Here is a 27,831-nt window from a genome sequence, read left to right on the forward strand (position 1 = left end):
CCTGCTCCTGTCAGTCAGTGATCCCCACCAAGACCCCACCTGCTCTGTCAGTGATCCTCACCAAGACCCCACCTGCTCCTGTCAGTCAGTGATCCCCACCAAGACCCCACCTGCTCCTGTCAGTCAGTGATCCCCACCAAGACCCCACCTGCTCCTGTCAGTGATCCTCACCAAGACCCCACCTGCTCCTGTCAGTGATCCTCACCAAGACCCCACCTGCTCCTGTCAGTGATCCTCACCAAGACCCCACCTGCTCTGTCAGTGATCCTCACCAAGACCCCACCTGCTCCTGTCAGTCAGTGATCCTCACCAAGACCCCACCTGCTCCTGTCAGTGATCCTCACCAAGACCCCACCTGCTCCTGTCAGTCAGTGATCCTCACCAAGATCCCACCTGCTCCTGTCAGTGATCCTCACCAAGATCCCACCTGCTCCTGTCAGTCAGTGATCCCCACCAAGACCCCACCTGCTCCTGTCAGTCAGTGATTTCACCAAGATCCCACCTGCTCCTGTCAGTCAGTGATCCCCACCAAGACCCCACCTGCTCCTGTCTGATCCTCACCAAGACCCCACCTGCTCCTGTCAGTCAGTGATCCTCACCAAGACCCCACCTGCTCTGTCAGTGATCCTCACCAAGACCCCACCTGCTCCTGTCAGTCAGTGATCCTCACCAAGACCCCACCTGCTCCTATCAGTCAGTGATCCCCACCAAGACCCACCTGCTCCTGTCAGTCAGTGATCCTCACCAAGATCTCACCTGCTCCTGTCAGTCAGGATCCTCACCAAGACCCCACCTGCTCCTGTCAGTCAGTGATCCTCACCAAGACCCCACCTGCTCCTATCAGTCAGTGATCTTCACCAAGATCCCACCTGCTCCTGTCGGTCAGTGATCCCCACCAAGACCCCACCTGCTCCATGCACGTTATTTCCCTCCACAGCAAAAGGGCCTGGCATGTGAAGGACCTGAAGGCCCAGCCCCTCCCTCTGGGGTGCGATGCCATCCTCACCTGGCGGTGGCAGCTCACTTAGCAACCTCAGCCAGCTGGAGTGGCTTGTTTGATTTTCATGAGTGTTTTTGTTATTATAAAGTTGATGGATAGAAGGGTTATCGTTACATAGGTCAGGTACAGAGTACATTTTTTTGGTCAATGCCACCTTCCCTTGTCTGGGGTGGCTTTAAGCTCTGCTGGTTGGACCCCCAGAGCCTGCCAGTCCAGAGTCCTTGGCTCAGCCTCAGAAGCAGAGGGAGGGAGGCACACCGGGTCCCTCCATGCTCACCCTGACCCCAGAACAGGGATCAAGGTCAGCAGGGGCTGCTGTGTGGCCCAGGAAGGCAAACGGCAGGGGAGGAAGAGGGCGTCCCAGCAGCTCACTGCAGGAAACCTCTGTACCAAGATCCTAAGAGGAAGAAGATGACTGCTCCCACACCAAAACCACCGGCAAGTCACTGGAGACCTGAGGACCCCGTGCACGGGACCACTGGCAGCCCACGCTCAACCTCAGCGCGTCGTAGAACCACTGTCCCCAGGCTCTCAGGCCTCTCTACCCCATCCTGGCTTGGCTTCAGGCCCCCTGGGGGGGGGATAGAGGGCTCTACCACAGCTCAGGAGACGCAAGGAAGGAATGACCTTCCACCCACCGGTGGCTGGATTCAGGGTGGAGGAGGGAGTCTTCCAAAGTCGGCAAATACTGTAAGATGGGGCAGAGCCCGGAAGGCGGCTGGCTGCAGCCGTGGCTGCAGAGCCCTGGCTCGTGCCAGTGGTGGGGGCACTTCCCATTGGGCAAGCAATGGAGAAGCGTTACCGCACGGAATTACTCAGGGGCTCACGGAACACATGGAAAACAATCCGGATGATATTTTAAAACATAATTACCCCCCCCAGCCCCAGCCCGCTGTGATTACACATGCAAACGAGCAGCAACTTTGCTGTGCCGTGGCATTTACATAAAGAGTGTTCACCAACAGAAATAATTCCCCATCCACAACCACCTCGTCTTGAGATGTTTTTCTCAACAGCAGAAGTTGTTTGTGCTGTGCACGCACGCACACACACACACCCCTCCCTAGCTCCATCCTGGCTCCCCAACAGCCAGAGACTGTCAGCACAGAGCCCCAAAAAACTGCTTCTATTTCTGCCCTGCCGAGTGCTGGAAGCCATGGCTAAAAATACCCAGCACGGAGCTGCAGTTCAGCTGCAAAGGTGCTCAACCTGTGCATCCTGCACTCCTGATGCGTTCATGGGCCTGTCCCTTCCCGGGGCCCCCAGCCGGAGGACTAAAGGAGCTGCGGTCACTACCCTGAGCACTGAGGGATGAGCTATCACTACAGGTTACAGGAGAAGCTGGGAGGCTGGCTTCCAGAGCACAAAGGACCCGCGGAGGCCCTCACCTGGCCCTCAGAGGTGCAGGTGTTGAGGCCAGTGCTCTCCTCTGGCAAGGGTGGGAGGCCCCGCAGGGGGCGGTGAGCAGGGCACAAGTCCCGCGGCACTGCCTGACCCAGGGCAGTGCCGCTGCCTTCCAGTCCAAAGGCACAGGCCACGAAGCTCCCATTTCCAGAACCGTGTGCTCAGGGGGAGGCATGTGAGGACTCAGTCAGCCATCTGCAGGAAGAAGTGACTAACTATTCTCCCCAAAGGGGAGTCCAGGCAGAAAGATCTAGAACAGCAGCTCCCCTGGGCAGTCGGGGCAGGCAAATGGGTCAGAATGGTCAAAGCAAACACATCGTGTCCTCTTGTCACTGAGCAGACGGGACCCTTCTGTGCTCCAGACACAGGCACCGGGGAACCCTGCTGGGCCCTGGAGGCCTCACGGTGCCCAGCCTGGGCAGAGACACCACAGGGACCGACTCTCAGCGAAGGACTCCGACCCCAAGGGCATCGTGCTCAGGAAGACGAGCCAGACACCAAAGGACAAACCCTCAAACCCTAGGCCAACCCGGCCTAGGCCAGGGCTCCTCACCACACTCATCAGAGGCAGGAAGAAGGTGGGTGCGGGCCAGGGAGGGGGAAGAAGTTTAACGGGACAAGCATCAGGGCGGGGAGATTTGGCAAAGTTTTGTGGACCGACAACAGTGAGTGTGCTCAGTGCTACCAAACTGAACTGTGTGCACAAAAATGATTCACCATCGATCTGTATACTTTGCCACAATAAAAGAATTGTTTTATATGATTTTTTTTAATGCTGAGAGCTTGTATAAGACCCTGGTCTCAATGTTTAGCATCCAGTAAAAGAATGAATACACAGAATAAATGAAGGGAAGAAGGAGGGGGTACGGGCATGGAGGAAGGAGGGGGTACAGGCATGGAGGGAGTAGGAGGGGTCCACCAGCCTGGACCTTGACTGTCCTCAGTTTCCCTGTCTCTGATTGGAGATCTGAAGGGCTCAGGGTCTCCTGAGGGGAGGGCCCGCCATCAGATGCTGCCCTGGGCAGGGAGCCCTGATCTGTCCTGAAGCAAGAGAGAGTCTTCACCCAGGGGTGGCGCCAGCGGCCCCACCCCTGCCTGGAAGCCCCACAAGGAACACTGTTCAGAGATGAGTGTCCGAGGGGCACGGAGAAGACATACCATTCCTATAAGCGCAGAAGAAAATGGATGCCAATCTTTAATTATAGAGAAAGGCACAGCATAAACCCCACACAATAGGAAAACGCTGACTCGCACTCTGACTTCCCGACTCCCAATAAAGCCAGAGTGATCAGACCACGTGGCACAGACAGGCAGCTCCACCGCACAGAATGGAAGCCACAAGCAGACCCACATGAACACGCTCAGCTGGTTTGGGGCAAAGGGTTCGGGATGTCCAGCAGAGACGACGCAGACTCTCCCAATCACTGGTCATCTGGTAGAAAAAGCAGAGACGACGCAGACTCTCCCAATCACTGGTCATCTGGTAGAAAAAGCAGAGACGACGCAGACTCTCCCAATCACTGGTCATCTGGTAGAAAAAGCAGAGACGACGCAGACTCTCCCAATCACTGGTCATCTGGTAGAAAAAGCAGAGACGACGCAGACTCTCCCAATCACTGGTAGAAAAAGCAGAGACGACGCAGACTCTCCCAATCACTGGTCATCTGGTAGAAAAAGCAGAGACGACGCAGACTCTCCCAATCACTGGTAGAAAAAGCAAATCCCAAACAATCTTCATGCTAACCTCACACTTACAGGAGAAGGCACAGACGTTAATCAGATTTAAACGTAAAAAAGTAAAATTGCTAGAATAAAACTAGAGACTCAAGTGACCTTGGATTAAGCTAAAAGCTAAGACATGTCTTGATGTCTAGGGGTTCCTAAGAGAATCAACTGATAAAGCGAGTTATCAAAATGAAAATCTTCTGTTTGGAAGAGACAATCGCAAAACAAGCTATCTACAGCCTGGAAGAAAACATCTGCAAATCACAAATCTGAAAAAGTGAAGGACACTCCAAACTGTACAGAAAGAAAACCGCCAGTCCAGGAAGGCGGACAGATGCGCAGATGGGAATCAGCTCGGGAAAAGCCGTGCTACATCTCTAGCCCTTCCAGGAACGCACGACAGCGGCAACCACGATGGATTCCTCTTGCTGTCACTAGGATGGCGGGCCTCAAAACACAGACAACAAGTCTCGCGCCGGTGGCTCACGCCTGTCATCCTAGCTACTCAGGAGGCTGAGATCTGAGGCCAGCCCAGGCAGAAAAGTCCGAGAGACTCTTTATCTCCAATAAACCAGTAGAAAACTGGAAGTGGTGCTGTGGCTCAAGCAGTAGAGTGCTTTTCTGGAGCGCCTGGGACGGCGCCCAGGGCCACAGACAACACAAGTGCCGGGGAGGCGTGGAGTGCAAGCACTCTGGCCCGTGGGTAACAAATAACAGCCACTCTGGAAAGCGGCCCAGCGAACACATACCACGATGCCAGACCTAGTTACTTACCTGAAAGACAGGAGCGACTCCAGCCGGGCTTGCAGGTGCCCACACTGGACTCCATCCCCACACGCCATCTCAGACCAACGGGTCCGATACGAATAGCCCACCATGGCTTTTCGCTCCGCAATAAAAGGGAACAAACTATGGATACACAACCTGGATGACTATCAGCTGCTTGAGACAGAGCAGATCGCAGGCCACCAGCGGCACAGCGGGGCGTGGATGGCTATTGGGGGGCAGTGTGGCGGGCCCTGGGGCACGGTGATCACCTGTAGGGGGAGATGCGGCAGTCCCCTCTCTGGCCCGTGGCTGTTCAGCTCCAGAGGGTCTCAGACACCCCAAGCAGGGGATCCCCCGGCAGCTTCCAGGCTGGCATAAACCCAGCTCTGGCAGTTGTGCCCGGTGGAGGCGCCCTTCTGCTTCTGCCCTCTCGTGTGCTAGGCACTTCCTAGACGCCAGGGCACTTGCAGCAGGACCGGCCAGGAGGGAGCAGCGGGGCTTGTCAGTGCCGCAGGGTCTGGCACCCACTGCTCAGAGAGCCAACCTTCTCCCAGGAGGATGGAAAGAACCTGCTGGTGTGACCACGCCCATTTTGACTCAACCACGCCTACTTCCTGGGGGCTGTGCCTGCATGGCAGGAACACCAGGAGACAGGAAGGTAGTGAGGAGATGGGACCATGCGCACGTACACAGACACACAGACCCACACACCGTGTGTCTGTAACAGGGCAGAGGGGCACGGTGCTCAGACGTGGGGCTAGCAGAGGCAAATCCTTCTCGGCAGCCCGCAGGGGTCACGCCGGCTGCCGTGGCCAGGCTGCCGTGGCCAGGCTCCCGTGGCCAGGCTCCCGCCTCCGCAGGACCCTCAGGTTCCATTCTCAGAATCCCCACGGCTCCCACCGGTGACCGACTGGGGGGGGGGGGAGAGGCTGTTCACCTGTGACCTCCCCACTGTCTTTACACCATTAGTTATGAAAAACAAATACATTTAACTCATAAGACACCTCAGAGACATCCACCAGAGCACTGCAGGCCGACCTCTTCATCCAGAACCCTGAGAGCGCGGAAAGGGCAGTTTCCAGGCCTTGGGGGCTGAGACCCTGAGGGGAGGGAGCCAGAGAGGAGGCGGCAGCCCCTGGGCTCGGGATGCCTGGAACTGGAGGGTCAGGACCCCAGAACAGGCTCCGGGGATGCTGCAGCTCTTGCGCAGCAGTGAGTACAGGACAGGATGCAGAAGGCATCTGCCAAGAAACGAAAAACAATGCAGTCTAGAATTGGGGAACACAAAACTAGGTTCTAGGGTCTGCTGAGAGGCTCCAGGCCAGGCCCCAGACTCTCCACAGCCCAGGAGTGGGGAGCAACACCCACCCAGGCCTCCCCCCTCAGGGCTCCCCTCTCTGCAGCCTTGAGACCAGCGCCGAGGCCCGCCTGGGCCAAGGCTGCTTAGTGCTCCCGAAACACTTGCGGACCATGCCTGACGCTCAGTCACACACGGCCAGGAGGCCCAGAAACCAGCACCGAGTGAGCAAAAAAAACCAATTTACAAAAGACATTAGATCCAGACCCATAGACCAAATGATAAAAAAGCAATTTACAGAAAAGACATTAGATCAGACAATTAACAGATGCCCACTTTAAAATAACTGCTGGGAATATGAGCAGAAAATGTAGGTAACAAGATGGAGTGCCTCACTGCAAACCAGAATCAACAAGGACCAGTGCCGGGAAGTAAGGAAATTACAGTCACTGAAATTATGAACTTCAAAGCACGGTTTGGGGAGAAATTAAACAGAGCGGATGAGATTTGTGAACTGGAAAATAATTTGGTACAAAACACCCAGACAGAAGAAGGAAAAGAAGGACAAGATAAGAATGACAGGAGGCCGAGGATGACGGAGACCGCGGGCTAGAGAAAGCTTGTCACGGGAGCAGCTGGCCGGAGGCCAGGCCTCGGGGTCTGGGTGGCCTCTCCCCGTGTGGCGGCCGGGGACCCCTGCGCCACACTGCCTCTTCTGCCGCAGTCCCTTCACACCAGGCCGATGCAGAGCGAGCAGAAACCACAAAGCGGACGCCACTATGTCACAAAGAGCGAGGCAAGGCGGTCCGCGCTGGGACTGAGCAGGTTAACAGCACAGAGGAAAGTCACGTGATCATCAGGCACAGCCTGTGCGGGCTCCCCGGGTTCAGTCGAGGGGAGACCACACATGGGCCACGGGTCCCCGAGAGATGCGCTGCCCAGGAATGGTGCAACCATGCTGCTTTAGGCAAATGCTCCACAGGGCTCCTGCCATAGCGACATCGTCTAACGCACCCCGGCACAAGAGACGCAGGACTACATTCTAGAATAAAACTTTTGCCAAAATTGAACTTAAACGGAGGGGAAACCTTTTTCTTTTTGCCAGTCCCAGAGCTTGAACTCAGGGCCTGGGCACCGACCCTGAGCTTCTTTTTGCTCAAGGCTAGCACTCTACCACTTGAGCCACAGCACCACTTCCGGCTTTTTCTGTGTATGTGGTGCTGAGGAATGGAACCCAGGGCTTCATGCATGCGAGGCAAGCACTCTACCACTGAGCCACCTTCCCAGAGGGGAGACGTCTTAACCTAGGAAAACAATGACATTCCTCTAATATGATCCAATGTATCACAATAAAGCCTACAGCAAATATACGAGTGACAGGAGAAGTTTATTTACCAAACTGCTGCCCCCACCAAGCATGGTGGAGAAGCATGGCTGAAAAGGAAAACTACTTTTAAAAGTTTTGTGGGGGTTTTTTTGTTTTGTTTTTTTTGTAGGTCGTGGGACTTGAACTCTGGGCCTGGGCACTGTCCCTCAGCTCTTCAGCTCAAGGCTGGCAGTCTACCACTTGAGCCACAGCGCCACTTACGAGTGACTTTGAGAGATCAAAAGGTTTTTCTGGGAAGTGGAGCTGTGGCTCATGTGGTAGAGGGCTGGCCTTGAACAAAAAGAGCTCAGGGACGGCGCCCAGACCCTAAGTTCAAGCCCCAAGACCACCACCAACAAAAATGTGTTTTCCTGACTTTGGAAATGAGAGGGGGTGTGTTAGTTCTGGCCAGCCCCATGAGGAAAGAGAGGAAATAAAAAGAGTAGAGTAGTAGTGTGCACCTGTAATTTCACTCAGAGGGAAGGAGTTGGAAGCAAGACCAGCCCAGACAAAGTTATCCAGATCCCATTTCAAAAACAAAACAAAAACCAAAGGGCTAGCCATAGCTCAGGTGATGCACAAGGCCTTGGGTTCAATCCTCAGCATCACTAAAAATCAAGATCAAGGAAGAGAGGGAGGCGGGAGGGGGGAGAGCATGGAATGGGAGGGGAGGGGAGGGAAAGAATTACTGCCCAGGTGTGGCAGCACACACCTATAGTCCCAGCACCCTGAATGCTAAGGTGAGAAGAGCCAGAGTTTAAGACCAGCCAGGGTTGCATAACAGAGCCCAGCTCAAACAAATCAAAACTAAACCAGAAAATGGTTAGCTTGGGCATCTGTTCAGCGGTGGAGCGCGGGGCTGGTTGGACGGCTGTCTGGATGTCTGCTACTCTTATTAGACAGATCCAGAAAACCCAAATAAATCTGTGAGGAAACACTACAGTAAATTTGCCAAGGTAACCCAATTTTTAAAACAATCCAGTTATTTCTATACATTAGCAACACTTCATTTCAAAAAACTTACATGCCATGTGATTAAAACAAAAGTATAGCCGGATGCTGATGGCTCCCGCCTGTCAGCCCAGCTACTCAGGAGGCTGAGATCTGAGGATTGCGGTTCAAAGCCAGCTCAAACAGGAAAGTCCATGAGACTCTTATCTCGAATAAACCACCAGAAAACCGGAAATGGCGCTGTGGCTCAAGTGGTAGAGCACTAGCCTTGAGCCCAAGAGCTGAGGGACAGCGCCCAGGCCCAGGGATCAAGCCCCACAACCAATCAAAGAGAGAGAGAGAGAGAGAGAGAGAGTGTGTGTGTGTGCGTGCATGCGTGCGTGCGCGCCAGTCCTGGGGCTTGAACTCAGGGCCTAGGCACTGACCCTGAACTTCTCACTCAAAGCTAGTGCTCTACCACTTGAACCATAGTTCCACTTCCAGCTCTTTTGGAGTCTCAAGGCCTTTTTTTGCCTGGGCTGGCTTTGAACTGTGACCCTCAGACTCAGCCTCCTGAGTAGCTAGAATGACAGGCATGAGCCACCGAAGCCTGGCCTCAAAATATAAAGTTTTAGGAATAAAATTAACAAAGTTTGTATGAAATATTTCTAAGAAAAACTGAAAAAGACCTCAGTGAAAACGAGACACCTGACGACACAATTCCAAAGTGCAAGGTGATCATAAAGAAGAAAAAACAGATTTATGCTATCGAGAAAACATGTACTGGTATAGGGATAAATGAGACAGAGCGCAGCTGCAAGCGCCCCGGCCGCACAGACACCCTGCATACAGCAAGGAGGACGCAGGCATGTGTGGCACCAGGCGTCTCTCCCAATGGCATCAGCAGGATGACAGGCGAGCCCCACGAGCAAAGGAAGAAGCCTAGCCCCAGAACCGCCACGTCACAGGGCAGTGTAGACATACACCATGCCTGCACACCTGTAAGAGGAAGCTGAACACCGAAAGAGATCATCACACCCCAACGTTGGAAGAGGTGCACAGAAGGAGGCGGAATCTTACCACGCGGGGCAAGAGAGCACGGCGGTGGGGAAGGCCGGGAGACACTGGAGTTTGGCTTGGGAGACACCAGTGTGAACGGGTGATTTGTTTTGCTTTGGTGCCCGGATCTCACTATGTTGCCAGCAGGTTCTAAATTCCCAAGCTAAAGTTATCTTCCTATCTCAGCCTCCTGTGTGCTGGGACCACCTGGCCTGACTCTGAACTCTCGATTTCTCAATATACAAATCTCTAGCTCTAATCTAAATTCCTATAATCTAAAAGATTATAGGAATAAAAATACTCTAGTAAGCCGGGCGATGGTGGCTCACGCCTGTAATCCTAGCTACTCAGGAGGCTGAGATCTGAGGATCGTGGTTCAAAGCCAGCCTGGGCAGGAAAGTCCGTGAGCCTCTTATTTCCAATAAACCACCAGAAAACCGGAAGTGGCGCTGTGGCTCAAGTGGTAGAGCGCTCGCCTTGATCTGAAGAGTTGAGGGACAGCGCCCAGGCCCAGAGTTCAAGCCCCATGACCAACAACAACAAAAAGTTTCACAGACTTCTGTCCAGGCTGGCTTTGAATTGCAAACCTCAGATCTCAGCCTCTTGAGTAGCTAGGATTACAGATGGAGGGCTCAGCCGGGTGCTGGTGGCTCACACCTGTAATCCTAGATACTCAGGAGGCTGAGATCTGAGCATTGTGGTTCGAAGCCAGCCAGGGCAGGAAAGTCCATGAGACTCTTCTCTTCAATAAACCACTGGAAAACTGGAAGTGGCACTGTGGCTCAAGTGGTGGAGTGCTACCTTTGAGCACAAAAGCTCAGGGACCTTGCCCAGCATCAAGCCCCAGAACTGGCACAAAAATAACAAAACAAAATACCCCAACTCCCTACTTATGGTGAATAAATTATAGCAGCAGACCAAGAAACAGAATAAATGAGGGTGAGATTGGTGGGAACCCCCCCTCCAAAAGACTGTTACCCAATGGACCCGAGTCTGGGCACAAAGTACTGCTTCCCCACGCCACATCAGAACAGCTATCAATTCACATGCACCCCAACACCAGCACCACCGGCCGAGGCTGCCCAACAACACAGTACAATCTTCACCTGGAAAAGAGCACCTTGCCAAGAGGACATCCACACCGAGCCAAGCTGACTGTTCTGTGCTTCTTTTGAATTAAGGACACACATGGATCTGTACGACCACAGCCAGGCCCCAGTCCGGAGCTGGAACCCAGGGACCCCCGAGGGCTGGCCTCCAACAGGACGGTTCCCTGTCAGGTCAGAGCCTCCACATGGGCGGAGCGGCCAGCCGGCAAGGAGGGGACTCAAGTGAACAGCCCAAGGTACAGTGGTGCCCAGGATGGAGGGGAAGGCAGTGGCCTCCAGGATGGAGGGGAGGGCAGTGGCCTCCAGGATGGAGGGGAGGGCAGTGGCCTCCAGGATGGAGGGGAGGCACCAGTGCCCAGGGCAGCGGAAGGCAGACACTGAGGATACGAGCGCAGACTCTACAGTGGAGCTGTAGCAAGATAAAACAAGAATGTGAACTGTGATTATGTAAGACAAGGCCCTTTTTTGGGACATGGTGTCTGACACTGACTCCCAAATGGTCGAGGAGAGCTTCCGTGTGAGGGCGGCAGGCAGGTGACCGCGCGGCAGCACCGCGCAAGGCTGTGCAGGCGTGTCTCTGTGACTTTAAACGAGGTGAGGCATGTTGTTTCCACAGGCGCGTCAGGGACATCCTGCCGAGCTCCAGGTGGGGAAAGATTTCTTCCGGTAAGATATAGAAGCTGGTATCGTTATAAGAACTTGATAAACTGCGTGGAGAGGCAGCTCACGGTGCGGTAGAGCACTGAATGAGAGGCCAGGCAGACAGAGCACAATGGGGGGGGGGGCAGCCCTGGGAAAGAAGTTCAGCTATAGATTTTTGCAGCATGCTTCTGATAAAGCCCATTTCATAGCAAATTGAACAGCTACTTAGTTCTGGGAAAAGAACAACTCCCACTACAAAAGAATGGGACAGGTAGCCAGGTGACGGTGGTGCACACCTGTCATCCCAGCTACTCAGGAGGCTGAGATCTGAGGATCGCGGTTCAAAGCCAGCCCCGGCAGGAAAAGTCTGTGACATATTTATCTCCAATTAAGCACCAAAAGGGACATAAGTGGAACTGTGGCTCAAGAGGTAGAATGCTAGTCATAAGCAAAAGCTCAGGGTCAGCGCTCAGGCCCTGAGTTCAAGTCCCAGGACCAGCACAAAAAAGAAACCAAGTGGGACAGGCCTGGGACAGAGCTCAGTGATGGAGAGCTCAGTGACGGAGCACTTGCCTAGGACACTTGAGACGCTGCATTTGACCCTTGGCACCATGAGAAACAAAGAAAAGCACTTTACCAAGAATACCAAATGGATACCTGTTCCGGTATCCACATCATGAATTGAATTTCAGTTCATCACATCATTAAAATGTAGATTGACATCACTGTGAGAGACAACCACGGCAGATACCCAACCACCACAGCCGAGACAGCCACCGAGACAGCCACCGCACTCAGCTTCTTAACACTGAGGTATAAACAAGGCACTGGTGGCTCACGCCTGTCATCCTAGCTACTCAGGAGGCTGAGATCTGAGGATCACAGTTCAAAGCCAGCCTAGGCAGGAAAGTCCATGAGACTCTTTTTTTTTTTTGGGGGGGGGGCGGTTGTGGGCCTGAACTCTGGGCCTGGGCGCTGTCCCTCAGCTCTTCAGCTCCAGGCTAGCGCTCTACCACTTGAACCATAGCTCCATTTCTTTTCCTGGTTAACTGGAGACAAGTTTTTATGGAAATGGGGGAAAATGAGGGAATAGGTAACAATGTTTGACAAGAGATGTACTCTTTACCTTACTTATGTAACTGTCCATCACTTTTTTTTTTCTGGGTCTGGGCGCTGTCCCTCAGCTCTTCAGCTCAAGGCTAGCGCTCTACCACTTGAGCCACAGCGCCACTTCCGGCTTTTTTCTTTTTGCTTATGTGGTGCTGAGGAATCGAACCCAGGGCCTCAAGCATGCAAGGCAAGTGCTCTACCACTGAGCCACCTTCCCAGCCCTCCATGAGACTCTTTTTTTTTTTTGTAAATTTTTATTTATTTTTTATTGTGAAAATACTGTACAGAGGGGTTACAATTACATGGGCAAGATAATGAGTACATTTTTTATCAAGCATTGTAGCCTCCTCCTTTGTTTCCCCTTCCCATCCCTTCCCATCCTTCCCCCCTGGCCCCCCCAATCCTCCCCACCTCCCCCCCCTCACCAAAGTTGTAAAGTTCGTTTTCAACATAATGACTTGTACTTCCTCCATGAGACTCTTATCTCCAATTAACCATGAGAAAACTGGAAGTGGCGCTGTGGCTCAAGTGGTGGAGTCGCCTTGAGCTGAGGAGCTGAGAGATTGTGCCCAGGCCCAGAGTTCAACTCCCCCGCGCCACCCAATCCCGCAAAAAAAAAAAAAAAATTGACTCAAAATGAGTGAGACCCAGATTTTTAACCCAAAGCCATAAAGGGAAATATAGATAGTAAACACAAATTGAGAGACGTTCTATATCATTAAACATTAGAGAAATACAAATTAAAACCACATGAAATACTGCTAGACCTACTAGAATGGCTTTAAAGGGAAGACTCAGCACGTGCTGGCAAGCGGGGGAGGGGGAGGGCTCGGGAGGGAGAGGGCCGCACACACTCACAGCTCACCACATGCTTGCACAGCCGTGAGCACAGTGAACACCAACAACGCAGTGTGGATGGATCCCACGGGCCCAAGAGGCTAAGGGCACAGAGCGGCTTGTCATCCCATTTGTGACAGAAAACAGACCTGTGGTTGCCAAGAGTTAGGGGGAGGGGCAGGGGTGGTGGGACCACCCCAGGTCTCCCTGGGGAGGGCGAGTCACTTGTGGCCTCTGACTCACTCAGAGCCATGCTGCAGAGAACAGCTTTGGCTGAACGCAGAGTCCGAAAGAAGTAAAGGTGGGGCAAAGGGAACTGGGAGTGGACTGTTAAAGTAAAAAACAAAACTACCATAAGGCTCACTGTATATGAAGAAGTAAAACTACGCGTAAAATGTTAGGACAAAGGACTGGAGAGCCACAAAGGCCAAGGAGGAACTCTGCTCTGGGAGTCTGGTTGTACAGGAGAGGCAGAGCAGCAAAGACCAGCTGTCAAACTCCAGAGAAATCCTCACCCAAAGAAGTGAGGGTGAGCCGGGTGCCGGTGGCTCACGTCTGTCATCCTAGCGACTCTGGAGGCTGAGATCTGAGGGTTGTGATTCAAAGCCAGCCTGGGCAGGAAAAGTCCATGAGACTCTTTGCTTCAATTAGCCACCAAAAAGCTAGAGGTGGAGGTGTGGTCAAGTGGTAGAGCATCAGCATCATACAATAAAGCTAAAGGAGAGTGCAAGGCACTGAGTTCAAGACCAAGTACCAGCATAGAAGAGGGAAAAAAGAAAAAAAGAAAGGAAAGAAGGAGAGAGAGAGAAGAGAGAGAAAAGAAAAAAGAGAGGGACAGAGAGAGAGAAAGAAAGAAAGGAAGGAAGGAAGGGAAGAAAGAATGAAAGAAAGGGGGAGAGGGAGGGAGGGAAGGAGGAAGGAAAGAGGGAAGGAAGGAAGCAAGCAAGCAAGCAAGCAAGCAAGCAAGCAAGCAAGCAAGCAAGCTGGAGGCTGGGAGTAGAGTTCTGCATGTTGGAGGCTTGGGTTTCATTCTCAGTAGGAGAGAGGAAGGGATGTGAAAGGAGGGAAGGAAGGAATGAAGAGAGGAAAGAAAAGGAAGGAGGGGAAGCAAGTCTGAGTGGCATGGCTAACATCGAATTAGACTTCAGCAATGGATAAATTCCATGAAAGACACAAATTACTATGACTGGAGCAAGATGAAAGAGAAAATCTGAACAGTTCTATATCTAAAGTAATATTGGTAATTAAAGTAGATTGTAATTGGTAATAATACTGGCAATTAAAATAAATTGGAAATTCAAAACCTCCCCGCAATTAACAACAACAAACTCCCGGCTCGAGTGGTTTCACTGGTGAACCAACCCCATCGGACACTTAAGAAATAACATCAAACTTAACATGAACTCTTTCAGAAAATAAAGGACAAAGGAAGATAGGCTTGCATTACCCTGACCCGATACCAGGCAACACATAAAAGGAAAATGGCACAGTAAGTGACTTTCATGAACACAGAGGCAAAATTCCCTGAGGAAACTCAAGCAGACACGCTGGCAAAGGGTAAACTTGTTACAGAAAAGCCACGCAGGTTCATCCCAGGAACACGCACTCAGTAACAACTGCAGACCGCCACAGCGGGAAAACGGGAAAAAACCCCCACACCTGGGCCTTGGAGAAGGCTGCGTCCATAGAGGACAAAGGCCCTGCGCAGACCCTGTCAGCACCTCGGTGGAGAGAGGGCAGTGCTTTGCTCCCCAGGCCACGGCCCAGTCTTTCTGCCCTCCCCCTCCAACCTGAAGTGGAAGTGAAAGCCTTCCACTGGAAAGTGGAACCATGGCCTCACCCCCCACAGCCTCACTCACACACCCCGCCCGGTGGGCAGGTATCCCAAGGAGCCCACAGAAAGCCTCAGAACTGAGGCACAGTGTGTAGGACCAACAGGCACAGACCTGCATGCTAACAACAAACGACTTAAAATGAAATGATAAGCAAAGCAATTCACAAAAGCACTGGACAGAGGAGCGCTGGCAGCTCACGCCTGTCAGCGACTCAGGAGGCTGAGATCTGAGGATCATGATTCAAAGCCAGCTCAGGCAGGAAGGTCTGTGAGGCTCAGATCTTCAATTAACCATCAAGTAAAGTGGGAAGTGAAGTGTGGCTCAAATGGTAGTGTCAGCCTTGGGTGAAAGAAGATGAGGGACAGTTCCCCAAGCCCAACTTAAGCAAGCGTCAGTACCCGTGTGCACACGCACACACGCACACCCCCCGCCCCAAACTATGAGAAAGGAAATGAATGTGACACCAGCCATTCCATTCCTACCTACACAGTCAGACCCCCAAAAACTCATTGTACATTAACTTAGAATAGCCCAAAGACAGAAACACCTCCAACGCCCAAACTAGCCTCAGCCCTGGGGGAGCAGCCTGGGGGGGGGGCAGGGCTGTCAGCTGTATGGAATTTCTTTGGTAAATGAGAAAAATGTTCTAAGATTGACTTTCGTGAGAGCTACACTTCCGCGGCATGGGTTCCTGTCTTAATAAAGCTGCCGGGTGCAAATAACCCTCATCTACGGAAGGCCGGAAGTGGCCCTGCTGGAAGCCGTTCCTGCCTGGCGAAGGCTGGAAGTGGCCCCATCCACTGAAGGAGCCGGGGGTGGGGAGGTGGGGGTGTCTTTGGCGCCCGCTGGTTATTACATTCCCCACCGGTTTTCATGTCCCATCAAATCACTGATTTTTGCATCCTCCCTTTGAGGTAAATCCTTGCTGCCCCCTCACTGAACAGGCTTAAAATGCTAACTTAACAGGTAATAATAACAGGTGTGGGCAGAAAAGCTCTCCCCATAATAACTCATTAAGTATAAGGAGGAATAACTATAGAAACACACTATTAACACTTGGTGAGTCCTATCGTAAGGGATCCTCGAGTGTCTCGGAGCAGTCCATCCTTGCGGCCATCGCTGGTACTGTTCCTCTGCCTGTTTCACTTGAGAGTAATGGACCCAATGCTGCTTTCTGGCAATTTAATAGCCGACGGTGCAGTGCAGTCAACTATCGAGTAAGGTTATTGCCACTTGGGTCCCAGTTCAGGAATATGATGCCTTTTTATCCACACAGCTGTCCAGGCAGGAAAGAATGGGTGCAGTTTTTCTCAGGAGGCCAATGGGCCTCGGCTACCAAAGGATAGGCACGCAAAAGAGCATGTTGCAAAGCCCGCAGGGACTGTACAAGATTGTCATTAGACACTTCTATTAAAATAGCTTCCCCAAGTTTAGGAACCAAAGGGGGCTCTAACAGAAGGGCTGCATCTTGCTCGAAGGAGAGCAGGCTTACCCAGTCATGGTCAGTCTCTGGAATTTATTTAAAGTTTCCTTTAAGATCCTATTCATTCTTTCCGTCTGTCCTGAGCCCTGAGGTCTATAAATATAATGTAATTTCCAATTTATTCCTAGGGCCTTAGCTAATAATTGAGTAATGTGGGCTGTGAAGGCCGGGCCAATGTTGGACCCCACTGCTCAGGGTAAGTCAAATCGAGGAATTAACTGTTACCTGAGCAGGTTCAGTTTTTGCCTCACTCCAGCCTGAAAAAGTGTCTACTATTACTAACAGATACCGAAACCCACACTTTCCAGCTTTACCTCAAAAGTCCACTTCCCAAAATTCACCAGGTGAGGTTCCTTGCACACCCGCCCTCTCCACATGTTCTGGCTTTCTAGCATTTACCTGTTGGCGACTTTCCACATACGTTACATAGGCTTGGCAGGCGGAGGTCCTACTGGTTTTCAAATAGTTTTAGGCAGTGGCCCGGGGCAATTTACCAGGGTGACAAATAACCAGATATACACAGACAGAAGGCTTGAGCCTGTAACCATTTTTCACAAGTGCAGTCTCCACATTTACACATTTGTTACCACAGTTTTTCATGCTTCTTCCTTTAATCTTAACGACTAGTAGCTCTAGAGGCCCCACTGATTTTAGGGCAGCCTCCTGAGCTACCTGATCAGCTCAGTTGTTCCCCTGAACCTTAGGGGCTCTAATTTCTTTAACACCTGTTTAGTACTCTACAGCTCAGTCTGGAGCTTGGAAATTTTCATTTTATTTTGGCTTTCTTCCTCCTTGTCTCTCAAGCTTGCTTTCATTCTCAATCTCCTTTTCAAAGGTCTCCTTAGCCAGGTGCCAGTGGCTCACGACCGTAATCCTAGCTACTCAGGAGACTGAGATCTGAGGATCACGGTTCAAAGCCAGCCCAGGCAGGAAAGTTGGTGAGACTCTTATCTCCAATAAACCACCAGAAAATCGGAAGTGGCGCTGTGGCTCAAGTTGTAGAGTGCTAGCCTTGAGCTGAAGAACGGAGGGACAATGCCCAGAGTTCAAGACCCATGGCCAACAACAACAACAAAGCCTCCTTAACCTGCAAGTGTGCTGCCAGGGTAACAGAAGAGTTCCTTTAATTTTCCGCCGGCCGCTGCAGCCAGCTGCTCCTTCTCACAGCACCTTTGCTTGCTCTTCAGCTCTCCTTCAAGTTCTCAATGGTGCTGGTGACTTTTCCCGCACCTCCACCGGTTCCACTGGGACACGCTGCTTCTGCATTAGACTCTGTGTGGCAAGGATCTCTGCAGTCTGTCTGGCCTTTTCCTCTAGCAGCTTCTCTTTCTCGTCCTTCACTTCAGTGTATTTTTGTGACAGATCTTTCAACTGCTTGTTTAGCGCTTCCATTTTCCTGGCTAATGCTCTTCCCATTTCCCAGACATTCCCCATCTGAGCATGCCTGTCCTTTAACTCTTTCTGAAGAGTTTTCTGAAGCCTGTTTTCCTGCTCACTTCTCTGACCTGGCACTTCTGTGTCTGCTCCACTAGCTGCTCTTTCAGTTCTTTCTCTCTTGCTTTGAGTTTCCACTCACACCCTGCAAAGCTGATGATCAGTGTGTACTTCAGCCTAATACATTCTTGCATCATGTCCAGCTCCTTCTTCTGGGCCTTGGTGTCCGTGTGCAGCATCAGGATCTCCTCCTGGCCTCGCCTGTAGTCAGCCAGGACGGCAGTGACGGGCATCCTGGGCCTCCCTCAGCCTCTGATCCATGGCTCCCAGCTTTCCCTCATGCTCATCCAGGCTGATGTACTCGGCTTTCATTTGTTTTCCAGGTTTCTGTTGAAGATTTTGTTCTCATCTTTGACTCTTACAAGTTCCTGATTTATGTCTTCAAATCTTTTCTTCCTGTCCGATAATTCTCTTAGTTTTCTCCAGCGTGCTGTTCAGTGCGCTTCTAACCTCTCTGTGGGTTTGAGGGGCAGGTACTGGAGGTTCAGTCTTCTTCAAGCCTGTGTCTTCAGCAGGAGTGATTTTTTTTCTTCGCCACATTTTTTGCTAAGTTCAGAGAGCTGATTTTTAAGTTCAACAAGGTTGGATTTCAGAGCCCTGAGCTCTTTTCCATGTTTCTCAGGAGATATGAACACAGTCTCTAGGTCGCTGACGTGCTTGCTTAACCCGTCATTTCCCAGCCTTCTCCTCCATGGACATTCCTTTTTCCAATGTCCGTTTTGCTTGCTAGCGGCACACTGGTCTAGTCCTAGAGGTTCCTCACTGCATCTACAAGTGAGTTATACTGTCTTCACTGAGGGTTTCTTGATCCCTGTCCTTATGCTGTTACTAAAACTTGAACGGCCCTTTTTAACTCTTTTTCTTCCAGGGTATCTCTGTTATCAAACACGCACTGGGCAGCTCAGCACTGCCAGCTCGGATAACGCCTTTCTCTCAGAACCTTCCCTCCTTTGAAGCTTTTTTCTAATATCTGGGGCTGACTGGGTAACGAAGGCCATATTTAGGGCTCTTTGATTCTCCAGGGCCTCAGGATCTACAGGCGTGTAAGTCCTACAGGCCTCAAAGAGACTTCTAGAAAAGCAGCGGGGGACTCACTGGGGAGCTGCACAGTCTCACTCACCGTAGATAAGTGAGTTGGCTTCCTATCCGTGCCCGTGTCCTGCTAACAGAGTCTGGCCGTCACTGGTGAGCGCCTCCTGACCTCGAACGCCGTTCTAGTCCCAGCTTGAGCGAGTCAGGGGAAAGACTCGCTCCGAACCGACTGGGTCATCAGTGGGGAACCACCTGGTTCAAGGACGGCCGTCCAGGCACCGCACGGGATGCACCCCCTTTCCTCCCAGTGAAAAGCACCTGTAAAAGTTGCTGACAATCATGTACAAGAAGAAAGCGAAATCAAGGAAACAACCCGATTGTGTGTGTGTGTGTGTGTGTGTGTGTGTACATATATATACATATATAGGAATTAACCTAACCAAAGATGTAAAGGAACTATTTAGTGAAAACTATAAAGAAATCAGACACCTGGAAATGGAAAGACCTTCCATGCTCTTGGATAGGCAGAATTAATATAGTGAAAATGGCCATACTGCCAAAAATAATATACAAATTCAAATTCAATTCCCATCAAAATCCCAATGGAGTTCTTTACTGAAATAGAGAAAACAATTCAAAAATTCATATGGAACAACAAAAGACCTAGAATAGCCAAAGCAATTCTAGACAAAAGAAACAACGCAGGAGGGATCATGATACCAGATTTCAAGCTCTACTATAGAGCCATAATAACAAAGACAGCTTGGTATTGGCACAAAAACAGACCCGAAGACCAATGGAACAGATTAGAAGATTCAGAAATAAAATCACATACTGATATTTGACAAAGGAGCCAAAGACATACAGTGGAAGAAGCACAGCCTCTTGAACTACTGGTGCTGGGAAAACTGGGTGGCCCCATGCAGAAAACTAAAAGTGGACCCCAGCCTGTCACCATGCACTAGCATCAACTCAAAATGGATAAAAGACCTTAACACCAAACCTGAAACTCTGAAACTACTGCAGGACAGAGTAGCAGAGACACTTGAACTTATAGGCACAGGCAGGAACTTCCTGAACAGAGTTCAAGGGTCGCAACAAATGGGAGAGAGGCTCGACAAATGGGATTATCTTAAAATAAAAAGCTGCACAGCTAAAGACATAGCAACCAAATTAGAAAGAGCCAGCTAGTTGGGAAAAAATATTTACCAGGAATATATCAGATAAAGGCCTAATATCAGTGGCGCTGTGGCTCAAGTGGTAGAGAGCTAGCACTCAGGATCAGAGCTCAAGCCACAACCAAAAAAAAAAAAAAAAATCTGCACAGGCCTAATATCCAGTATATGCAGGGAACTCAAGAAATTAACACCTCCCAAGCCCAACAAATCAGTTAGTAAATGGGCAAGGGAACTAAAGAGAGACTTCTCAGAAGAAGAGATAAAAATGGCAAAGAAACACATGAGGAAATGTTCACCATCCCTGCTTGTGAAGGAAATGCAAATAAAGACAACCCTGAGAATAGCACCTTATCCCAGTCAGAATGGCCCACATCCTAAAGTCAGCCAACGACAAATGCTGGAGGGGATGCAGAGAAAGAGGAGCCCTATTACACTGCTGGTGGGAATGTATACTTATACAATCACTTTGGAAAGCAGTCTGGAGGGTCCTCAGAAAGCTAACTATTGACCTCCCCTATGACCCAGCCATACCACTCCTAGGCATCTATCCTGAACAACAGCAACCAGGATACAAGGACACATGCACCTCCATGTTCACTGCAGCACTGTTCACAATAGCCAGGCTATGGAAACAACCCAGATGCCCCAGCACAGATGAATGGACCCAAAAACTGTGGTGCCTATATACAATGGAATATTGTGCAGCCATTATAAAGGACAAAATAATAGCATTTGCAGGGAAATCATGTTGAGTGAGGTCAGCCAAGAGCAAAGAGACAAACGACACATGGTCTCCCTGATATGTGGATGTTAAATCTAAAATGCAAGGAGATATGACAAAGTAAACAGGACTCAAGAAATAAAGGACCTCCTCTCATCTTGTCGTATCATTACTAAATGACTCCATGTTCTCGACCCCATATATGGTATATATATGCACATCAGAGGGAAACTAGGAGGAGCACACAGAATCAGAGGGAAACAGGGGAAAACATACAATAGAAGGGTCCATCAGCTGCACTGGACATTGATGAAAACCAACTAAACAACTCAAGGGCAGCGATGGGAGGGAGGGAACAGCTGACACTAAGCAAAAGGAAAGAATATCACCTGATGTGGAAGAAAGAGCTGTATTGTCAAAACGCATAGAATTCACAAACTTTTTAGACCACCATGATGACAATTTGCCTTGTGAAGGTTTAAATGTGTTTGTGACTTTAAGTATCACTATCTCACAATACTGTGAAATTTGTGAACTTTATATAATCACTTAATCTCAATAAAAAATTATTTTTAAAAAAAGTTGCTGGCAATCATCCCAGGTGGGCTGGTGTATGAAAAATATCATCTCTGATAATGAGATGAGCCCCTAGGTTTTTCAGAAAAGGATGGATTTTGCTGTTTCCAGTTATATAGGTCCCTAGTTGTAAAGGGAACATGCACTAGAAAGGAGGCTTGCCCATGCTCCTGTCTCAAGGGTAGTAAGGGGACAGTTCCACCCCCTACCACCTCAGGCGCTGATGGCACAGAATAAGGGGGAAAGTACACAGGCGGGTCTTCCCCCAGGGGATCCCGTAACACTGGGGAGATTTTCCTGTTACAGTTTCACTTACAAGAACTTTAGGACATTGTTTTCCCATCCTGGAAAAAAGGAGTAAGCAGAGGTATATACAGGACAAAGATAGAACTCGTGACAAACACACACAGACAAGTAGCCACAGACACTTAATGTCCCAAATGCCCCAGATGACCTCCCGAGGAGGTCCAGATAACCTCTTGAAGAAGTCCCAGATGGCCTCTCAAGGAAGCCCCAGGAGGTGCAGGCAAGGACTCATCCTGGCCGGAGACTTACACTGCGTCCTCACTGAGTCTTCCCAGATGCCCTGGAGGGTTTCCAAATGACTCCTGTCCACGTTGGTCCTCGGGAAACAGACACTCGAGGGAGGCTCTGGGAACCTCAAGGCTGAGAATCACCTCTCTGCAGCTGTCCCCTGTGGGCCAACGCACTCACCTACGAGGGAGTTTCCCGGGGTCCAAGGCCTGATGCAGTCCAGATGGATTATCTCACTCGGGCCTCCAAATGTTATGACCTGGGAGCGAGACAATCCATGGAGGCACAGTTAAAGGTGACAAAAGAATTTTATTTATGTAAAAGGGCCTGCAACCACCTTGCCCTGGGCCAACTACCCAGAACCACCAGCAGGCTAGACCAAGCTCCAAGGACAGCCTCAACCTTTATTGGCAAACCTATTCATCAGTCTGCAAACCTCCTATTAGTCGGTCTGCAAACCTTCAAATCTCCAAAGGGGCAACCTTGATCTTTATTCCTCCCTTCTTCCTTCTGTGCAGGCCTCAACGCAGGCCTCTCCGAAGGCCTCTCCAAAGGCTTCTCACCTTCCCGTAGGCCTCTTGCCACTCTCGCTCTTCTTTCTTCACCCGCATCTCTCTTCTGTCCTCTTCTGTCTTCTCCACTACTACCATCCTTCCTATCTATAGGCTATGCCCCTGCCCCCACTCCCATTGCTGTTCCTCCTATTGGCCCTGCCTGAAGTCACCCCCTGCCCAACCACTCCTCCCACTGGCCCTGCCTGACCGTTCCTAGACCAGAGCCGGGAGAGTGACCCAGCCCACAGGGCAATGACATCAGCACAGGGCCCTCACTGGTTATTACAACACACACACACACACACACACACACACACACAGTTTTGACTGTTGGGGAGACATATATCAGCACAGGGCCCTCACTGGTTATTACAACACACACACACACACACACACACAGTTTTGACTGTTGGGGAGACATATATTTCCTCCAACCACAAAAAGCACTGGCCATAAAAACAAAACATTTAAAACTCCAGGTCCTTGAAAGACACCATTAAAATAATAAGAAAAGCACACTGGACTAGAAGGAAATACTTGTAATACATATGTTTGACCAAAGACTTGCTTGTAAATTAGACTAGGAATTCTGAAAACTCGCTTTTGAAAAAATAGGCGAAAGATCTGAAGAAATGCATCACAATGAAAGTTACTTTTTCAACCATCCATCCTTCACAGTCCCAGCCGCCAGGGAACTCAAGTAGAACTACACCCCAGGGAGGTTAGAATCAAACCCAGTCACACACAAGGTGCAGGGCTTTGAGGGTAGGAACCTGGAGCAGGAAGGGGGGGAAGCAGACTGAAGTTCAGTCATACCAGAGTGTCGCTCAGCAATTCCACGCCCAGCTACTTATCCACAAGAAACAGACCTATCCCCGTAGGAGGGGACCTGCATGTGGTATGCTCAGGGGTGTACAAGTGACAACCCTAAAGGGGGTGGGGGGCTGTCCACACCAAGGGAGCACGACAAGAAAGGATTCAGACCATGAAGTAATGTCCTGACGTGGGGAGCTCATGTGGTCTCTGGACCCAACAGTCCCAATCACAGACTCCACGAACGTGGAGACAGAAAGCAGGTTGGTGGCTGCCTGAGACCAAAGTAGGGGCTAGGAGGACCCAGGTATCATTTTAGGGGAAATACCTGCTCCTTGTCTTGAAGTTGCACCAAAGTCATGGACCAGTGCACTTGAACTTAGCATTTACTGTCAATAGACACAAAAAGGAGGAGGAGAGAGCAATGTGGACAGCATGGCACTGGAGTGAGACCCACGCACAGTGCCAGCTCCTGTCCTGCTGACAGCACACACGGCAGCCACCTGAGCAAGCGGCAGGGCCAAGACTCTGCCAGGGGTGGCAGAAGTGCCTCTGAGAGATTCAAGTGTGTGTATTTTATTGTAGATGGATCACATCTCAACAAAGCTGGCTTCACTAGAAGAAAACTCAGGGTGTACACAGCTTGGGCAAGCTCCCTTGCCCCCTGGGGGCTGCAGAGAGCCCTGCCCTGCACCTGCTCAAGTAGAAGCTGAGGTAGGCAGACACCACTGGAGGGATCTCGGGGCTGGCACCTTCTTCGCCCTTGCCCCGATCACAAGGTGCTGGCTCTCTAAAAGGAGGGAACCCCTCACACCAGCAGCCAGCACTACCCCCACCAGTGCTTGGATTTCTTGGGCCTCCCTCTACCTAGACCAGAGACAATGGTACCTGCTGCTCCCTGGGCCCAATAGGGAGGTAGACTGGGCCCTGATTCTGTGATATTGATCCTGCCCACAAGGTAGAGGGGGATTTGCCCAGACATGTCCAGACTTTCTCCCTTCTCTGAGAACACCAACTGACCACTGTCAGGAACAGCCTCCCACAGGGCTGGTGCCCACAGGCAGAGGGAGCTGCTGGGTGTAAGAACCACTGAATCGTGCTGCCAGGGGTGGAGGGCTGTGAGTGAGACTACCACAAACGCAGTCCTGCTGCTGCAGTGCTCTCTAGCCCCCAGCACTCTGCCAGCCCCCAGCCCCATGTCAGTACCACCCCTACTCCCGGGCAGTCCTCTCAGCCTATGCTACCTCTCCTGACCCAGAGAGCAGTGTACAGGGCACAGAGGGCAGAGCCAGGGCCGTGTCTCCCAGGGGGGAGGGACAGGGAGCAAGGGAGCAGCACTCGGCCATTGTCGGTGACGTGGGGTGACGTGGCTACATGTGGAAGTGTAGCTGGTAACAATCCCAGCAGGACCTTTGCCTCAGACCTCCAGAGAGCAAGGGCTGGCAGCTGCAAGCATCTACCTGCTAGGGCAGAGAGCAGGTGGCAGGGTGTGGGGACATGGACCACGAGCCCCCATTGCCCTGCCTAGTCCTGCATGTGGGCCTGCCTGGCTGTGGTCACAGCACCCCAACATCACTTGTTAACTGCTCAAGGTCCCTCTACGGTCTGTTGCCCCAAGCATGTTCAGCTCAGCCCCCATGAATGGGTCTGGAGGACCGGGTGTGCCGGAGGAGCCTGGAGACGGTGTAGCCCTCGGGAGCAGACCCTGACGCAGCTGCACTCCATCCCCACCCACCCCACGGTGGCCACACTGACGTCCCACACTATACCACCAGGCCAGTCACTGGACTCCTGGGTTTGCCAGTGGACAGGCAGACGCCACCCAGCCTGAAGCCTTGAGATCTTGGGCAGCCCAGAAGGAGCCTGGCCCTACACTACATCCTGGAGGTTGGGCAGGGTGAAGGAAAGGAGAAAGAGGCAGGGCACTGCTCTGGCCACAAACCCAGAGGATCCTGCCTGGGACCCAGAGGTGCGGGATGGCAGAGGCGGAGCAGGGGTGGGGCTCTGACTTGCTGGATATGCTTGACCCTCTGTAAGTGGCCCCTCGGTGGGGGCTGGGGGCAGGTGGCTCCACTGCTCTGTCATTGCTCACGCCCGAGGTCACTGGCCTGTCCTCACTGAAGTGGGAAATAGTGCCAGAGGGGAGCTGATTGAAAAAGCAACTAAGAACACGAGACTGTACCAGCGCAGAGATGGGCACCCTGCCCACCTCCAGGGAATCCAGCAGAGGGCTCTCTGGAAGGCCTCTAGGAGGAGAAGGAGGGAGGGAGACTGAGGAGACAGAGACAGACGGAGAGGCAGAGAGAGACCTTCCGTGAGGCCAGGCCAGCACACAAGGACCCGGGGCGGCTCTGCATTGGGTGCTGCCCCCCATGGCCTCCTTCTCCTAGCACACCCAGCAACACCACGACATCGCTGCCAACAACCTAGATTCTAACCAAGAAACCACACACCCCCTGCTCTGCCCCACTTATGGGCTTGCTGAAGAGCAAAACCGCAAGAAAACCCAGACAGTCGCACGGCGGGCGGACCGGGGCAGCCGTGGTTCCTTTCCAGTGTCTCAGCACCATCAGTATAGCCCCTGAAGGTGGGCAGGGATGGGCAGGACCAGGCAGGGCTCGGGGGGTGCTGCCCGGGCACTGGGGAGCCGGCCCGCGCACCTCCATGGAGGGCTCAGAGCCGCATGGCCACCTTGACTGTATGGGTCGGCGCCACAGAGCCTCCTCATGGCCACTACCCCACCCCAGCCCTGCGAAAAGCCTGCCCAGAGCAGGAGGGGCTTCAGATGTCCCAGCACCAAGGGGCAGGAGTATTATACAAGCCACCGGACACCACCTGCACCCAGAAGACCTGACACTGCCCAACTCTGACCAGGCTGACAGCCCTGGCCAAGGTCACGCTGGAGGGGGGAGGGGCTGTGCAGAGGGTATCCTGGGAGAAGACTGAAGATGAAGGGAAGGAACACCATGCACATAGAAACAGGCTCTTCAGAGACAGGGAACGTACGTGAGGTCCCCAGCAAGGAGTGACCGGCTGGTGAGCACTGGTTCACTGAGATCCTCGCTTTCCTCATCTGCCCAGTGCCAGACGGGGCACAGCTGCAGACCACAGGACTCGTGACCCATCACCTCACACCATGTCAGGTGCAAGCTGGATGATGGACTCCTGCCATCCTGCTCATCATGTCTCCATTCCCACCAACTCCCCCCCCCCCCCCGCCGGCCCAGCGGCTGCGGCTGGGTGGTGAGCAGCACGGGGCCAGGCCCTGGCTGTGATTACCTGCATAGCTGCCCGTGGCCTTGATGTACATCTGGCCGTACTGCTCCTCCACCATGGTGTCATAGGCCTCGTCGTCCTCCTCGTCCTCCTCATTGTGGTAGGAGGTGGGGCTGTCGGTGGTGGGCAGGCTGCTGGCCCCCGGACTGGTCCGCTCCCCCTGGGGGTAGGGCACCTGCTGGATGCTGGGGACCAGGGTGGCCAGGCTGGGCACCCCGTAATACGAGACTCGGGGCAGCTTGAGAGGGGCCGTGCCAGCCGCCCCTGTGGCCCCCAGAGCCATGGGCACGCCGTCCCGGGGCCCTGTCTCCAGTGGGCGCTTGGGAGCCAGGCCTGGGCCCGTAGCCGGAGGCAGCTCCATGGCTTCATGCTTGACCCGGGTCAGCAGCGGGATGGGCACGGACGGGGATGAGATGTAGGCGGCAGCGGTGGCGGCTGGCTGTGGCTGGGTGCAGGGGCTCTGGGGCTCGGAGCTGGCATCCTCAATCATGGCAGTCTGGGAGTCACAGTGGGGCGAGCTCACCTTGAACATGAGGTCTGTGCCCCGCTCCACAATGTGCTGGATCTGCAGGAAGCCCGCCGTGTACATGACCACGAGCTGCTCGCTGGCTGCCATGGTGAGCTTGCCCGTGTAGCAGAAGGACAGGATCTGCTGGAAGCAGGCCGGCGGCACCGTGCCGGGCAGCTCGAACGCACTCTTGCTGTTGCCGCTGAACAGGTCACGGAAGTAGAGACTGCTGGCGGCCAGGACGGCCCGGTGGGCCTTGAAGGCCTGGCCCTTGACCACAATGGACACATCGCAGTAGAGGCCCAGGAGACGCTGCTCGTTGAGGCAGCCGAGGACTGTGTTCCCGAAGTTGGGGATCTCGATGTGCAACATCTGAGACATGGCGGGCGGCGTGGCGGGGCGGGCCTCAGACTCAGCAGGGGGCGGATCGGGTGGGGCACATCTGTAAGGGGACAGCTCCGTCAGCCACTGATGGACAAATGCTCCGGCCCAGTGGACAGTCTGCCAAGGGCCCGTCCCCTCCCCTGCCCTCTGCAAGGAGCAGAGAGCATCTCCTTCCTGCCGAGGGTGTGTCCAGACC

At 52.4% G+C, this 27,831-nt stretch overlaps 1 protein-coding gene across 1 annotated transcript in view; it reads right to left on the reverse strand.

Annotated features, from left to right (window-relative positions):
- Positions 1-27,690, reverse strand: part of Nacc2 (NACC family member 2, BEN and BTB (POZ) domain containing) — a 36,019-nt gene extending 8,329 nt beyond the window's left edge. The window contains exon 1 of the mRNA XM_013029470.1: positions 26,747-27,690. Coding sequence (XP_012884924.1) covers positions 26,747-27,632 — 886 coding nt within the window. The 5' untranslated portion in view covers positions 27,633-27,690. The remainder of the gene's footprint in view (positions 1-26,746) is intronic.
- Between the last annotated feature and the right edge of the window lie 141 nt (positions 27,691-27,831).

The sequence above is a fragment of the Dipodomys ordii genome, unplaced genomic scaffold (assembly GCF_000151885.1).
Source record: "Dipodomys ordii isolate 6190 unplaced genomic scaffold, Dord_2.0 Scaffold118, whole genome shotgun sequence".
NCBI classification, from domain to species: domain Eukaryota; kingdom Metazoa; phylum Chordata; class Mammalia; order Rodentia; family Heteromyidae; genus Dipodomys; species Dipodomys ordii.